The 17,000-nt window shown below is 31.5% G+C and overlaps 2 protein-coding genes across 2 annotated transcripts; one reads left to right on the top strand and one right to left on the bottom strand.

The window, feature by feature from the left end:
- The first annotated feature begins 1,355 nt into the window (after positions 1-1,355).
- On the top strand, positions 1,356-12,284 carry LOC126776487 (calcium-binding protein P-like). The gene is made up of 3 exons (XM_050499051.1): positions 1,356-1,377; positions 3,401-3,459; positions 10,210-12,284. The coding sequence occupies exons 2-3, from the start codon at positions 3,435-3,437 to the stop codon at positions 11,901-11,903; spliced, it is 1,719 nt and encodes a 572-aa protein (XP_050355008.1). The 5' UTR covers positions 1,356-1,377; positions 3,401-3,434; the 3' UTR covers positions 11,904-12,284.
- A 177-nt stretch (positions 12,285-12,461) lies between these two features.
- On the bottom strand, positions 12,462-14,489 carry LOC126776605 (uncharacterized). The gene is made up of 2 exons (XM_050499253.1): positions 14,402-14,489; positions 12,462-13,768 (listed from the first exon to the last, which is right to left on the bottom strand). The coding sequence occupies exons 1-2, from the start codon at positions 14,487-14,489 to the stop codon at positions 12,462-12,464; spliced, it is 1,395 nt and encodes a 464-aa protein (XP_050355210.1).
- Between the last annotated feature and the right edge of the window lie 2,511 nt (positions 14,490-17,000).

The following is a 17,000-nucleotide window of genomic DNA, read 5'->3' as shown; positions in this document are numbered from 1 at the left end:
GAATGAAATATTTATTATATGGTCCAATTCAAGCCGAAAAGATGGTTACATCATTATATCAATTCTTCTAGCATATTACACTTGCTGTCTTCTTAATATAAATAATATATTTTCCTTATTTAGAAGATTAATTTGTAATTTAATAAATACAAACCTATCCATGTATTATACTTACATAGCCAACTTATGTATCTTGTAATTATTATTATACTAGCTCTTTCACTCACTTACTCAAAAAGTGAGAGTACTTTCATAATCCAATATGAAATCAATCAAAGGGAAAAGATCAGGTGTAGCCCCGACTTTACGTGCTTTCCGAAGCAAGGGAATGTAAGCACTGCTAATTTCTCACCTGCAGTTGCTATAGATATGTTCTTGAAAGAAAAACGATATGCCCGGTCATGCAGAGTTATACAAGTAAGCTAGCCAGTAAGCTAACATTTCGCCAATGTGACATACAATGGAGATGACACGATACTGCGACAAAGATCATTTGGTTTCGTAATCTATCTTTCGAACGTTTTTTTATCAATTGCTTTCTACCTTCTGTTACATTGTGCATATAAATTGCATGCAATTTCAATACTTATACTTTCTGACACTTGAAGCTGATGTATGGTTGTCTCTATGAGTGAAGTAAGTCAAATCCATAGTTTCAATCTTGTAATAAGAATACGGTTGCATTGCTTGAAAGAAGTATGTATATATTTCTCTTTCATCATCTTAACAAAATTTATATATATATATTTAGCATCCAGAATTGAAATTGATTTTATGAAAACCTCGAATTGGAAAATTACATACTCGATGACTCTTTTAAAAAAATCTTTTATAACAACGCCGTAGTAGTGATGGAGGAATCTCCTATCTATATGTATATAAAGCTATGGCTCGTAAAATATCAACCAACTATTGTACCGCGTTATTATTGTAGTATTTTATATAATGAAACGCCTACAAATGAGTAAGTCATTGTCTACATCAATCTACAAGCTACATTGTGGAAGAAAGTGAAGCCATACTATAATATTAAAATAAGACAATTCAATATAATAATGATTAATTGTAAGAATATACGTTATAAAGCGCACTCTATATTGAGCAAGCAGATAAATGTAAGTCCTAGCTTAATTTATTATCTCAATATATAATACCCACACTTTAAGATGTACCTTAGTTTCATCTGTTAATAATTATGCGCTTAAGCCACGTACAAAGCATAAGGTACCTGACCTAGTTATTTTGCAAAATCGCTTACATTTATTTCAAGTGCCATCCATCCCTTCGAGGTGGTGGTGACTATAGCAGAGACATATAAGCTCGCGTAGTGATACTACGGTACAGTTTGCGCAGACTCGCTAGCGCTTCGTACGTACGGTGAGTTTAAAATGTGTTCCAAATATTTAAAAAGTTAAGTTTAAATTTTGTGTGGTTAAGAAATACACATAAGGTTATATGAATTTTCAGTGTTTTGTGAATTTTAAGTGATTTTTTTTTCGGTATTTTTATGTAGTTAATTTCCTATTATTATCATAAAAATATTTATAGGAATTAAAGTTGTGTGATTTTAACCAATATTTCAAATTAAAAAACGAATATCGTAATACGAAATTATTTAAAAATAAAACAGTTAAGGCCGCAAATGGCATTCTTTTTTAACCTTAAAAAAATTTGAATTTACATGGCTTGCAGAATACAATTTACAACCTTTATCTATTATCAATGTAAAAAAAACCCTCCGTCAATATTTAATTAAAAGGTTTTTCTAACCAATTCCGCGTTAAATTTTCTATTACACAAAGTCCAACAAATACATCTCCAATCAATTCAATAATAATAGTTAACGAGATTTCGCAACTTTTCTCTTCTTTGTGAACCAATTATAAGACAAAAACCCACCATTATGCATGTTTTATACATTTACGCTTAATTTGAACGCAGTCTTCAAATACAGATTAGTAACGACGAAAAAAGTTTTGAATGGTTGTACAGTAAACAAAAAATTTTCATGTTATCTTCTATAGATAGAGATAACTTTAAAATTACCTAAATATTATATCCATATATGTATATTTTTTTCTAATAACAGATTTTCTATTTTATTTTCAAATTATTAATAATATTCTTATTGTACCCTTCAATTAAACATAAATTTTGTGTTATCAAAAATCCAAGCAGTCGCAGTCCGCAGGTTCTATCCATTTCACTTTATGTATTTAGAATAAATACCATTAGGCTATTTATTATATTTAAGCACAGATAATAATTCACTTTAGGTAATATTTATACCGTAGATATTTAAATTTTAAAGGAAGTAAATATCTGTAAGGACTCAGTACAATATATTACAATTTTTTTAAGTTATTATTTGAATATATTATGTATATAGAAGCAATATTCAACACTGCTTTTTATAGATATGAACGATCATGTTCTTTAAATGTTTACAAGTTACAAACAATGCTTACAACATGAATATATTGCTATAGAAATAAATAATAATAAATATAAGCTAATGGTTCCTATTTGTTCTATTCACTCCGAGAATATCATATTCTTAACTATATTTCGACATTTATAATAAGAATAATTTATTTATTAAAGTAACAAGATTATATTTATGCATTAATCTTTTCTATTTCTTTTAAAAAATATTAAGACACATTGATATAAAAAGAATTAATATTTTACATATAACAAGCTGTAGGAGATTAACGACCGTGAGCCGATATTTTACTTTAAAAGTTTAGGGCACATTCTAAAAATTATAATTATTATTTGTATAATTAAGAACAGCAATAAAGGTTTCATTTATTTATTTTGTATAACAACTTAAAAAATGCATTATTATTTTTTTCTTTATTTAAATTACTACCTTACACTTACCTCCTAATTACACTTTGAATTATAATTGAATACTTTATATTTATTCGAAAATTACTAATAATATTAGTAGAAACTTCATATATTCCTTCTTCGGTTTTTCTATAACTTCTTGTAGATCGTTTACGTTTTGTTTTAATTTTTTTATAGAATAGGAAGGCGGACGAGCATATGGGCCACCTGATGGTAAGTGGTCACCAACGCCTATAGACATTGGCATTGTAAGAAATGTTAACCATCGCTTACATCACCAATGCGCCACCAACCTTGGAAACTAAGATGTTATGTCCCTTGTGCCTGTAATTACACTGGCTCGCTCACCCTTCGAACCGGAACACAACAATACCAAGTACAGCTGTTTTTCGGTAGAATATCTGATGAGTGGGTGGTACCTACACAGACGAGCTTGCACAAAGCTCTACCACCATTATACAGTTAACAAGTATAAATGTTAGTGTAATGATCAAACCTTCATTCAAATTACAGTAATCAAAATATGTTTGTTTATATATTGCAGATTTAGTTTAGAATCTACGAGTGACACCAACAACATGCTACGTTTGTCAACGTTTTGCAGTAAGTTAAAAAATATTATATATATTATATGCCACATCACAACCGATACAAATTTTATTCCTTAAATGAAACTACAAGTACCTTATACCGCAATGATAGAATATATAAAATAGTACACACGGCATTGAATTTCATTTAGAATTTGGCATGTCACACATAATTCATTATGATTATGATGATTCATAGAATTATGAATTATGGGCTAGACCCGAATTTCGGACTTGTGAAAATTCCCGTGTGTTTTGGAATAGGAACTTAAGACGGAACAATAAAGAGAGGTTCTATGCTCTGTACTTATTTAACATCTTTTAAAGTTAGTATTTTAAAATTATAAAAAATAATAACGCATAACAAACCTTTTCATTTTATAAATCTAATTGTCTTCTTTAATCAGTAAATCAGTATCCTGTACAATATAATTCGTTTATTACACATTAAGTCCCTTTGTATGAAAACCGATTTTCAATTTCATTCTATTTTGAGTTTGAGAAAATAGGCTGCTTGAATTGGAAGCCAGACCTTATAAGAATTCCTCTTTATTCAACTCGGTTCAATTAACCTTAAAACTTACAATATTCAATTCTAATTTACTCATTGAAAGTACCTATTAAAATAAATAATTAAGACAGTGATATACACGATATTCTTTTAAGATAAATCTTTAAAAAAAACCGACATTTTTTCACGTGTGAAGCAATTTTTTTATAACATTCTGTGCATATAAATATGTCGTACATTATATTATGTATTATATAGGATGCATGTTATTGGACATGTTCTCTTTATTTATTTACATAACATAATTGGCAATTAAAACATGTGTGATGAGCATAATTGCAGATTTCTAACCTTTCCATTAGGATTCAACAAAAGTTACTTAGAAGTAACACAATTACAATTCACAAATACAATTTGTTAAAGAAATGCGATTCGAGATGACTTAGTGGTTAGAACACTTGAATCTCAACTGAATATTGTGAATTCGAATCCGGGCACCTCTGAATTGTGCGTAATATGTGTTTTTTTTCATTACGTAAATTAATTGTAAAGAAATCTACAATTGGTGAATAAAAGATGGCTCATGTGAATCGCACATTGGAGCAAGGTGGTGAAATAAAAAAAAGTCTCTTCTAATAACAAAGGCCCTTACTTTAAATTTAAGTAAAGTCTTTGAAAATGCTGATCAAGTTGAATGTATTGTTAAATGTTACTTAATTTTGGCAACGTAACCTTGAGCTTAATTCACTTACTAAGTCATTGTGATTATAATCTTCATTAGACAAAAATGCTTGCACATTTGCTTTCAAGTTTCAACTTAAATGAATTTCGTTTGTTTGTGGTAATCTTTTAATCTAAATGATTTTTAAGCTGTTTTGTTAAGATTACGATGGAGAAGTGTTTGTATAAATTTTTAAATTTTACATATTAAAACTTAGGTATTAAAGCTTAAATATATTAATTAATTTACAAAACTGGCAAGATAGCTTATTAGATAGTACACGTACATAAATCCTAACATGTGTTCCAGGTTCAAATCTGGATAAGCGCTACTGAGTTTTTATGTGCATAATTTCTATATGTAACTCATCTTTTGCTCGATAATGTTCGAAAATATCGTGAACAAATTAGGGTATTTCTGATCAAATCCAGCATCTATCCACAAACCCACACTGGAGCAACGTCATGGTATAAGCTCTAAACCTTCTTCCTAAAAGGAGGCTTTTGGCCAGCAATGAGATTTATAGGATGACTTACTCTAAAACAGTTTCATGTTATACTGACAAAACCGAAATCCAGGTGTCACCCTATGAGGAAAGCGTTACAGATATACAGTTCAATAAAATAATTGCCGTCTAGTGCACACCGCAGAAAAATAATATCTTAATGTTGGATTAAACTGTTTTGTATTAAATAAATTATTTAAACCTAGATCTCATAATTTCTAATTGTATCTTTATAATTAGTCAATCAATATCTTTTGTTTTTATAAAAGCAATGTGTATATATCAATAGCTATACTTGATCATATTAGCAATTAATTAACGCCTTTGGTTGAAATTATTGACAAGTCCGTACTTAGTGCCTATAAACTTTTTATAAAAGTAATTCAGGAATTTTATAATTACAGTCAACTACAACGTTTTAGAGACTAGATTATATGATCTTGAGCTTAAAGATTAAACAAGTCAAAGAAATATAAATAATTGGGTTTTTCTACCAAGAAATTCAAAATAACATCGCGGAGTTGGGAAGTTGATAGTCAAACCAACCCGTGCCTTAGACTGCACATAAAACCGTTAGTCCGCAATAACTCATTTCGGTCCTCTGTAACTATGACACTGAGGAAATAAAGATCACATCTATATTTGTGCACACACGCACAAGTTCACCTTAGTGTCAGGTGTCTAATCTCCTTTAAGAACAGCCATCGAGACATAAATCTCATAGAGGATATACTCATATCAAGGAGATATAGAGTAAATATAGGATGTATATAAATAAACTATTAGTACAAGTGTCGCTTACAAACTTAATTAATATATTTGTTAAAAAATTACATTTATAGCAGTATTTTCGTTATATAAAATCGGTAAACTATGTAACACGGTGTAAGGTTACAGTCTAGTGTTACGCCTGTTATTCCACTACACATGGGTAACCCTTTCGTCGGGCAATGTAATACGATCACAGAAAACGTTCAAAATGCCAAACGGCCTATCATATGCTCAATTAAAAAATAAACTAAAGGGACGCTTAAATACGAATAGTGAAATTATAGAGGATATATTGAGAACTAATGGAATTTTTTTTTTTTTTATAGAATAGGAAGGTGGACGAGCATATGGGCCACCTGATGGTAAGTGGTCACCAAACGCCCTTAGACATTGGCATTTTAAGAAATGTCAACCATCGCTTATAGCCAATGCGCCACCAACCTTGGGACCTAAGATTTTATGTCCCTTGTGCCTGTAATTACACTGGCTCACTCACCCTTCAAACCGGAACACAACAATATCAAGTATTGCTGTTTTGCGGTAGAATATCTGATGAGTGGGTGGTACCTACCCAGTCGAGCTTGCACAAAGCCCTACCACCAGTAAAAGTAAAAATACCAGTAAAAATTGTCCAGAGTAAATATTATATTGAAATTTGTAAACGATTTTGTAATAAGAAGGTTCGCTGCTAAGTCTGAGGTTTCCTTTTCCTAATCGGTGATGACTTCTAATTTGATCATCAATAAGTTCGTAATACTAAAGTCATTGTAAAAAATTAAATTTGTGTAATATTGCTTTCAGACAACGTAAACAATATGTAGAATGAGTATAACATTAGCTTCGAGTACGTCTTCTTTGTTCTAAACAAACGGTGGCCGTCTTAAGAAACATCGGCATTCACGCTTTTTGAAAACGAACTAACAAACAAGATATGCATACGCAAATGAATGAAGCATCTGACAATCTTTTGTGTATAACCGGCTATTTTGAATAAAAGCAGTTGTAATGGATTTAAATTGCAAATCAAATCATATAATTCTTTATTCATGTAGGCTTATAAGGGAACTTTTGAATCGTCCTGTAAGAGTGTTGAATTAAATGTATCACCGGTTTGGAATGTAGATTATACCGAGAAGAACTATCAAAAAAAAAACTCAGTAGTGAGTTACTCTTTCTCATGCTTTTAATTGCTTACATTTACTATCTGTGTTATGTATTATTATTTATTTGTTGAAACTATGTACATACATTTTTGTAAAATACAAAATTAAAATAAGAAGAACAAAATACACATTAGAAATTTAAAAAAAAACACGCCGTAGAAAAGATTGTCCTGTGGCATTGTACCCAAGACGCTGGTACTATTGTCTGCACCGCTAAACTCAGCCTTTGGACTAAATAAGCGCCAGCTCTTTCTCATCATCATCATCATGATGATGATGATGATGATGAAGCGCCAGCTCTTGGGTCACCAGAAGTGTGGACCAGTTTCTTAGAAACATCTTTTTTGTTTTTTTTTTTTGTATCGAACGACCATGGACCCAAAGTTTCAAAACCCAGCCCCACAAATTCATATCATATCTGTTTTATTAAATGTCTGCTAGAATCCGAAACTCTATATAACACATGACACTGACTAACTAATTGTTTGAGATTTTTATTTAAAATTTATATTAAAAAAAAATTATTTATCATGAATATTTTTCGCCTCGAACAACTTAACTGTTTATCAACGTTAAATCTAAATGTGTAATTAAACTAAGTAAGTACTAAGTTAAAATGTACTTAAAATTACAGTACATTATAGCAGCAAGATAGATGGGAATACCCCATTATTGAGCATCATATCATTTTAATCATAGATATGTATGTGGATTCTTGACATCAATTTATATCATACATTTTTATGACTTAATATAATTATTCCTCCGGTCGTAAAGAAAAATAAAATTGTGTTACCATGAAATATGCGAATTGAAATGCAAATTTTCTGTAAATATTTTTCACTCTAGTATGTATTAAGACTAGTTCTACTGAACAAGAGTCTTATTATTATTACTACTAGCGTATTTCAGTATGCTGTACTAGTCTAAGAAATATATTTAAAGCATACAATTACGTTTATTAATGAATTCCTGACTTCTTAGCTTAAACTGGGTTATAGAATTATTCTCCAAAGAATAATTTCAATTAGTTACACAAACAAACGCTCAGTTTCTCAAGAATACGATCAAATCATTTTCCAGTCAGAAATAAATGTGGACCCGATTTATCCAACTCTTAAGTTTCCTAGTGTATTGTTCGATATCGTGAGCTCACAGCACGAGTATCATCCTGAGAAACTATTTAGACTTCCCTATTCTAAATCTATTCACTCGCTAGCAAATATACAAAACAATTATAGTCATCATGTCAATTTCAAACTGTTTACTGACATCTTACGCATGAATTAAATAAAATTAATAGAAAGATTAAAAATTATGCATGATAATCAATTAGGTAACGTTTATACAAAATAATCGATTTTAAACATAATATAAAAAATTATATAGCTCGCTTTTGGTAAATAATATATAATTTTCATGAAAATAACACAATGATTTAACTAAATATTTAAAGCCTTACTTATAAACGATGCTTAGCGGCTGTTTCGTTAAATATTTATATCTCGCTTTCTTAAATTATTGATTCGACATTCGAAAAAAGGAGACGCGACATTGTTTAACTAATGACCCGATAATTATACAAAAAAAATATAAATTAATAAGGCTACTTTTCCCTATTATACGTAACTGCTATTCTTTAATTTAATCCTGTATTTAAAGAAAATTATAGCATTCTTAAAAACCATTCTAGATGCGTTTGTATTCAAGAACTAGTACCGCAGAATGGATCGTTGGATTAGACTCTGATTTTGGAATTATAAAGCCATTAAATGTTTTTTTTTTTAATATGATGTCGAAAGCCATTTATTTATTGTTTCTAAGATTTATTACTAAGTTGTTTCCTATCTATGAGTATATATATAAACTATGATATCTTCGAAATAAGTATCAAATAGATTCCACTTCTTTCTTTTCTTTCTTCTTTATTTTTTTTAATTTTATCCTCACTAAACCAAAAATACACTTAAGGAATTTCAATTTCATTTGAAAAATATGTTAGTTGGTACATGCTAATTAAAAATCTAGGTGAATAAAAAAACCGAAAACAAAATGTAAACTATGGAAAATCTAAAGAAAATTTTATTCCAATATAAATATTTAAAAAAAATATCCTATTAATATATTATACCTGCAATAAGGAGGTTTAACTGAAAATTCTTATTACGATAAGTTTAAGGCCTTTTCTTGGTTTGGTTATTTAATAATATCTGTCAAATTACATTGCATATTGCATACTTAACGACTATGATGTAGGAAAATAATTTACAATGACTTTTGTCAAGTGATACTCAATTTATTTGAAGTACAACGAGTATCGCTCGAATCATGCATTTATTTTAATGATAGACATATTCCTTGATTACTTACATATTATATATACGTAAACTATAGCAACTTCGATAGCTGTTACCCGTATTCACAAGGAACAAATTAGAATTTAATAGTTTTTTATTACTAAAAATATTTTAATAGGTCAACTGGTTTTTTTTGGTAAAATGATTTTTTTTATTACTTTGATATGGTAACTATGTACTGGGCGGTTTCCGAAAGACGTTCATTACGATTACGGCAATTTCCCCATTATACGTGGCTTGCGCAAGCGCCGAAGCCGGCCGGTCCCACGCGATGTCATCTGCGGTCCATTGTGCCAGGGGGAGGAAATTAGATAAAACGTTAATAAATACTTAGTCCATTTAGCTTATGTTGAAATAAGCTTAAGCATTTTCTAACAACATTGCAATTGACCTTAAGCAGACCTTGAAATCGTACGCACTTTTAAATTTTGTTATTGTATATAACCTGATGTTGCAACAGATGCATAGACTTTGTTTTGATGTAACGAATCACGTTTACACTGTTTTTCTCTAAACAGTAAAGTGACTGCATTTATTTATGATTATCGTCAAAATAATCTTCCTTCTGAAAAGGAAGAAATCGCGCCTTCTCTTCTACGCTATTTCGATACCTATTGCATTTAGAATGAATACATGTTTCAGAATATATTTCAACAAATTTTCATATTTCATTTAATTTTCACCCTTTATATTAAAATGTTTACATTAAAGTAAAAATTTACTTTTATTTTTCAGTGTTACTGTCAATAGCAGTTGCTCAAAGTGGATATGAATATAACAAACCAAATAAACCATACAGTCCCTCGACGCCATCTAGTGTCCCCGGTTACCAACCAGGGCTGACAAGTGGATATCCTGGGACACAAGCCTCTCCATCATACCCGAATACGCCCCAGCAAAATGAATATTCCGGAGTCGGTTCGGGAACAACACCAAGTTTCCCATCTGGGCCTTCAAGCTATCCTTCAAATAATCAAGGCTACAATCGGCCATCAACTACCTATCCTGGCCAGTCTTATCCAGGACAAAGTCCAGGTGGACCAACGGGTCCTTCTGGCGTTCCAGGTCAGGGTTCAAGTTATCCTGGACAAAAGTACCCAGGACAGGGTTCAAATTATCCTGGACAAAACAACGCAGGGCAAGGTTCGAATTATCCAGGACAAAACTATCCAGGACAAGGACAAAATACTGGACGACCAGGATTTGGACAAGGTACGACCGGCTCCAGACCAGGCACATCCAATTTTGGCACAGATGATAATAGTGGTACTGAAGGCGGAGATTATTCAGCCATACCCGGTGAGCCCGATAGAGATTATCCTATTCTTTCAATCGTCCCCGAAACATCGTTCAGGTGTGACGCTCAGCCTTATCCAGGCTATTACGCCGATGTCGAAACTCGATGCCAAGTTTTTCATGTTTGTGCCAATAATATAACTTACGACTTTCTATGTCCTAATGGAACAATATTTTCTCAAGAGTATTTCGTCTGCGTCTGGTGGAATCAATTTGACTGTAACTCTGCCCCAAGTTTTTATGGATTGAATGCAAATCTATATGATTATTCCATAATGGGATCCCAATACCCTGATCATGGTGGAATCCCTCAAGGCCCTCAAGGCTCCTACCCTGGCAGTTCTGGACCACAAGGTCCATCAACAACCTATCCAGGAAGCACAGGACCTCAAGGTTCTTATCCCGGTAGTACAGGAACACATGGGCCGTCATCAAGCTATCCAGGTAGCTCAGGTCCGCAAGGGCCAGTATCTGGTTACCCCGGCAGCACAGGTCCACAGCGTCCATCAGCGGGTTTCCCTGGAACTCAAGGATCTCAAAAGACAAGTTATCCAGGATCTTATCCTGGCGGCCCTGGAACTCAACGACCAGGATCTTATCCTAGCAGTCAAGCACCACAACAGCCCGGCTATTATCCTAGCGGTCCTGGAACACAACCATCGGGTACATACCCTGGCAGCCCGGGTGCGCAACGACCTGGATCTTATCCTAGCAGTCCTGGTGCTCAGCAACCGGGTTCTTACCCTAACAGACCTGGAGCACAACAACCTGGAACTCGTCCTAGTGGCCCTGGATCTCAACAAACATCGTATTATCCTAGCGGTCCAGGATCACAACAACCTGGATCTTTCCCTACCAGCCCAGGATCGTACCCTACAGGAAAACCCTCTGGTCCCTCCGGCTCATATCCAGGAACATATCCTACACAGGGATCCCAAGGTCCGAGCTCAACAAACTATCCAGGATCTCAAAGCACAACTGGTTATCCTGGATCAGGTAATAACCAAGGTTATCCGTCAGGAAAACCTTCTGGACCTAGCTTCCCACCTGGTACTGGAAGACCTCAAGGACCAAGCGATAATAATTATCCAAGTCCTCAACCTAATAGAGAATACCTCCCACCTAGAAACTGAACACTTGGATCTAAATACTGAAAGACTTAGACTTATTCATTAGTTTATGTTTCCAAAATGCCACTAATATTATTAATTAATTATGCATGTTTGAAAAACTATAAGAGAAAACGTTGACAAATGTGAATGTTGGTGTAAAAATTCTGTATCGCTTAGTCTATAATATATATATAAAGGCCTGGACTTAGAGACCCAAAGCGCCTGAGCACTTTGACATTTTTGGGGCTGGTGCCTTGTAAGCCTAGGCAAAAATCCGGGGCAGTATATATATGTCTATTTTTATTCACTTTACTTAAAACTGTACCTTTAGAAGAATGGCTATGAATTGAACATTGTAACGTATATTTTGAATTCGCATAAACGTATATTTTACTTTACAACAATAAGTGTTCATAAAGTACAAAAAGTTTATTTGATTAATATTTCATTGTCGTTTATTTACTATTTAGTATGTAAAGTATTAATAAAGCATTTTATTTTGTAAATAAAACAAAAAAGCTAAATAAAGAAATACATTTCAAGCAACATATTTATATATTTTTATTTAAAATAAACATATTACTCTTCGTCTATTTTTATAGCCCGACTTTTCCGACGAATTGCCTCTAAATTTTTACCAGTTTGTCCCGACACATTTTTCGTCATTATATCTTCAATATCTGTAATTTCTGTGCAACTTATTGGCATATTGTTACCATCAACAACAACTTTAACGAGACCACTCAGTACCGAACTTCTCACTGAATTTTGATAAACTATTACTTGATATAATTTTTTGATTGTTATATATGATAAATTATTATATGCCAAATTTAATGAAGCAAGCGTCATATTGCCAAAACTGTGAATGTAACCTTTAACATTTTTTGTATAATGTGAGTGAAACGGATCTTGAAAGGGACCTAAAATTTCGGCAATCATCATTTCAGCCTTTGTTTTAATAAAGTCTTCGGTTGTGCTCGCGCTGCTTGGCCTTTCTTTTTCTTTTCGGGTACTAAATTTACTTTTTAATGTTGTCGTTGATGTTTTTTTTCTTTTCATCGAGAATTTTTGACTGATTTGATCATGTGATGCCCTACAATGTTCCTCTAAGTATTTTGTATACAAAGTATTTCTATATTTTAAATAATCTAAACGCCTTCGACGCATATTTAATATTTCGTCATGTGTTAGAGGAAATTCAATTAACACGTCTAATAAGTAACAGGCACCATCGTCGGTGATGTGGTTATCGGCCAAATTTAAATACCGCAAATGTCTATTAGTTCTCAACGCACCTCCGAAATATTTCGCTCCCTCATCTGTTATGTGGTTTGAGGATAGATTTAAAAGCAATAAATTATCAGCATCAGCCGCGTGGTGTAGCTTTGAAGCGATTATTTCGCAAGCAACATCATTCACCTTACATCTACATAATGATAGATTTCTAAGACGGCTTCCCAACAGCATACTATAATCGTCACTTGCTAAAGGTGATCCATCTAGACATATTTCTGTAATTGTTGACACGTTTAGTATTTTGCCCAATTCGTGTACAACGTACATATCAATCCTGCTGTTGGTGATACTTAGCCGCACTAAATTCTTGTAAAATGGTATTAATAAGCCTATTATCTTTAGCAGAATTTGAGGTAACTGTGACACTTTAGTTATTTTTATTTCTGTTAAAGTATTATAGTTGTCATATACAAATGTCGTAGTAATTTTATTTATGTAGGACGAAGACGAAGCGGTTAACGATGCTGTATGATTTGAATGTGCAGGAATGTCATCAGTTGATTCAGGTAACTTTTGTTCTGGCATTAAACTAATTCGTTTAGGTTTATTTTTAATATCCGCTTGTTTCAACGCCTTGTAATAATCATCTAAAAGTTAAATTTATTATAAATAATTTTTAATTTATTTTTATACAGTTTCTTATTATATTTAATACAATGATGTATGATATTGATTAACTAGCTAATTGTTTCGCTGAAATATATATTGAAAGATAAAATTTAAATATTTACTATTATATATTTATTTACTAGATAGTAGTTTCGTGCAAGCCCGTCTGAGTTTGATTGCCAAAACCCACTCGTCAAATATTCTGCCGCAAAATAGCAAAACTCAATATTGTGTTCTTATTTGGAAGTGTATGAGAGCCAGGGAAACTTCAGAGACATAACATCTTGGTTCCCAATGTTTGTGGCGTATATTATACATTCAAAAATTAGAATAATAAACAACGAAACACAAAGTATATAGGTCTATACCTAAATACTTTTTGAACCTTAGGTACCTTAGGTACATTTCTCCGTTACAAAATCCAATCTGAAACGATTAACTAATAGTAGCAGTACTTAAACCATTTGCAACATATTATTACATAACATATAAATAAAATTTCATATATAGAATTATTAACATCGCACCTTGTCTAATTTCCTTTTTCACACTTACTGCATATGGACAATTAAACTTTGCACACGCCATAATTAATATATTATCCAAATCACCAACATCGTCCTGGAAAAAGTTTTCAGATTTTCCAGAACGAGCCGATCTAATTGACCGTAAACTCTTCGCTGATTTCGGAGATTTCATATTTTATACAAATTTAAAAAAAAAAAACTAATTATATTTAAAACAAATAAAGCGTAAAAATAATAAAATATAGTAAGAATTGTTTCAAACAATATATAAAAATACTAGAAACAATGTATTTTCATTATCAAAATAATCAACCTTGTCGAAAATATATTAAAATATAGTAATGACAAGTAATTAAAGTCAAAGTAAAAATTACATAAAATTATATGATATGCCAAAGAGGATTGTTCGAAAGAGCATAATATTTTACACCCCCTAGAAAAAGAAAAAATATTGAATTAAAACTATAGTAATAAATTAGGAGACATTTTTTGTATACAATACACATAGAACTTATACCAGAAGACACTGTGTGTTTTGGTTTTAGTTATGGTTTTAATATTATTATAAACGTAACAGCGCATCGTAATTTCACCCGTTTCAAATTTATATCATATTGTAATAGCATCAGTTTTTCTGACTTAAAACGCCAGGAATTCGCCTTACTAGGTATAATAAAATAAAATTGTAAAACAGAAGCATCATGGAACAAACGTTTTGAGAGGTAAAGTTTAGAGGTTTTACTGGTGGTAGAGCGTTGTGCAAGCTCGTCTGAGTAGGTACCACAAACTCATCAGATATTCTACCGCAAAACAGCAGTACTTGGTATTGTTGTGTTCCGGTTTAAAGGGTGAGTGAGCCAGTGTAATTACTGGCATAATGTCTTAGTTCCCAAGGTTGGTGGCGCATTGGCGATGTACGCGATGGTTAACATTTCGTACAATGCCAATGTCTATGGGCGTTAGTGACCACTTACCATCAGGTGGTTTATATGCTCGTCCGCTATTCTATAAAAAAGAGGTAAAGGGTAGTGATTAGTGGTGCGAATTTCCTTTTTGCTAATCTGATAAAAATCTTACTTAAGCTACGATATTGTCAAAACACATCTACTTGTTTTTTTTTAAATAAATTTTAAGTCACTAGACTATTACAAACTTAACAATTCATGCCTACTCGTATAATAACATAATAAAGCCCAAAATGGATGAATGGATAGAACATCCCAATCTTATCCGAAATATAACGTGTGTATTTTAACCGAACTCAAATTCGGGTTAAAGCCTGCATCACTGAGTTTTCATGTGGTCAAATACGGCCTTACATATGAAACATTATTTATTTAAGTGTTCTTATCATACAAAGTATATCGATAAAAAAATGGCTTTCTTCTAAAAAACAAAAATCATACGTCAAAATAATGTACTAAGTATTATATAGTTATATAATATTTATTGTTTTAATATAAATTACTGTTATATGACTTTCAATTTTAATAAAACAATAAAAAAGGCCTAATTTACGTCGTAATGGCGCCGTAAAGAAAATAATAACAATTACACCTATGAGAAATTATAAACGAAATTTAACTTACTTATTTTAAAACAGCCAACAAAAAAATTATTTCAAATTAAGTTTAAGCTTTTAATTGATTGTATCTTTATAATTAAAAGTATTTTAATTATATAAGGAAACTAATTATTTTAAAGGTTTTTCTACTGAAGAGATAATAATCATATTTTTTCTTTTACGGCTTTCCTATAGATATTATTTTGGGAGTGAATAGTCAAAAAATTATCAACTTCTTTCGAATGTCAAATCAATAATGACCGAAAAATAGAAATTAGTGATTAACTAAACATTAGCTAGCAAGCAACGTTCATAACTCAGGCTGTTTTTGTAACTAACTAAAAAAACACCTGCTTAGGATAATATGATCATTTAAATTAAATAATTTATGTAATATTAAAAAAAAAATTTTATTGGTACTTAATATTAAATAAGAAGTAAAAACTTAAGTCAAAATGAACAAAAAAAACTTTATATTGATATTTTTTCCTTCTTTTTTTTAAAACCAAGTTTATTTAAATCAGGAAAGGGTACGTTATCTTTAATTGCCTTTTTCAAAAATAATTCAATAGCATTCAGTTCGTCACAAGATTCGGGTATATTATTACCTTCTAAGACAATTTTCAGTAACCCTTTACACCCATCTGGTTTGTTTATTTTGTTTTGATATTTTAATACATCGTATAGTTTTCGAATTGAGAAATAACCTAAATTATTGTAAGCGATATTAAGGTAATTTATTCTTAAATTACCAATCTCGTACATCTGCTCATTTTCACGTACAACATATTTATCATCAAAAACATATTTAAATTCACCAACTATTTCTGTAGTCATTTGCTCCGCTTGTTGATTTATAGAAGAATCCTCAAATGGAAAGATAAGTTTCTTAATTTTGTCTGTATCATGTTCACGTTGAAACTTTGTATACCGTCTCAAATACCTTTGGTTTTCTTTATCTTCCTCTTCTTTTAACCGTTTAATGATTTCGTCCTTACATCTATTATATACTTTTAATCTCTCAATAAAATATTTGAGGAGATTGTAATTTTTTGCAACTTTTTCATCTTTAGTTAAAGGAAATAAAATCATATGAGTCAGTATATAGTTTGCACCGAC

Source organism: Nymphalis io, chromosome 20, assembly GCF_905147045.1.
Source record: "Nymphalis io chromosome 20, ilAglIoxx1.1, whole genome shotgun sequence".
Lineage (NCBI taxonomy): Eukaryota > Metazoa > Arthropoda > Insecta > Lepidoptera > Nymphalidae > Nymphalis > Nymphalis io.
This window is presented reverse-complemented; position numbering and strand designations above follow the sequence as displayed.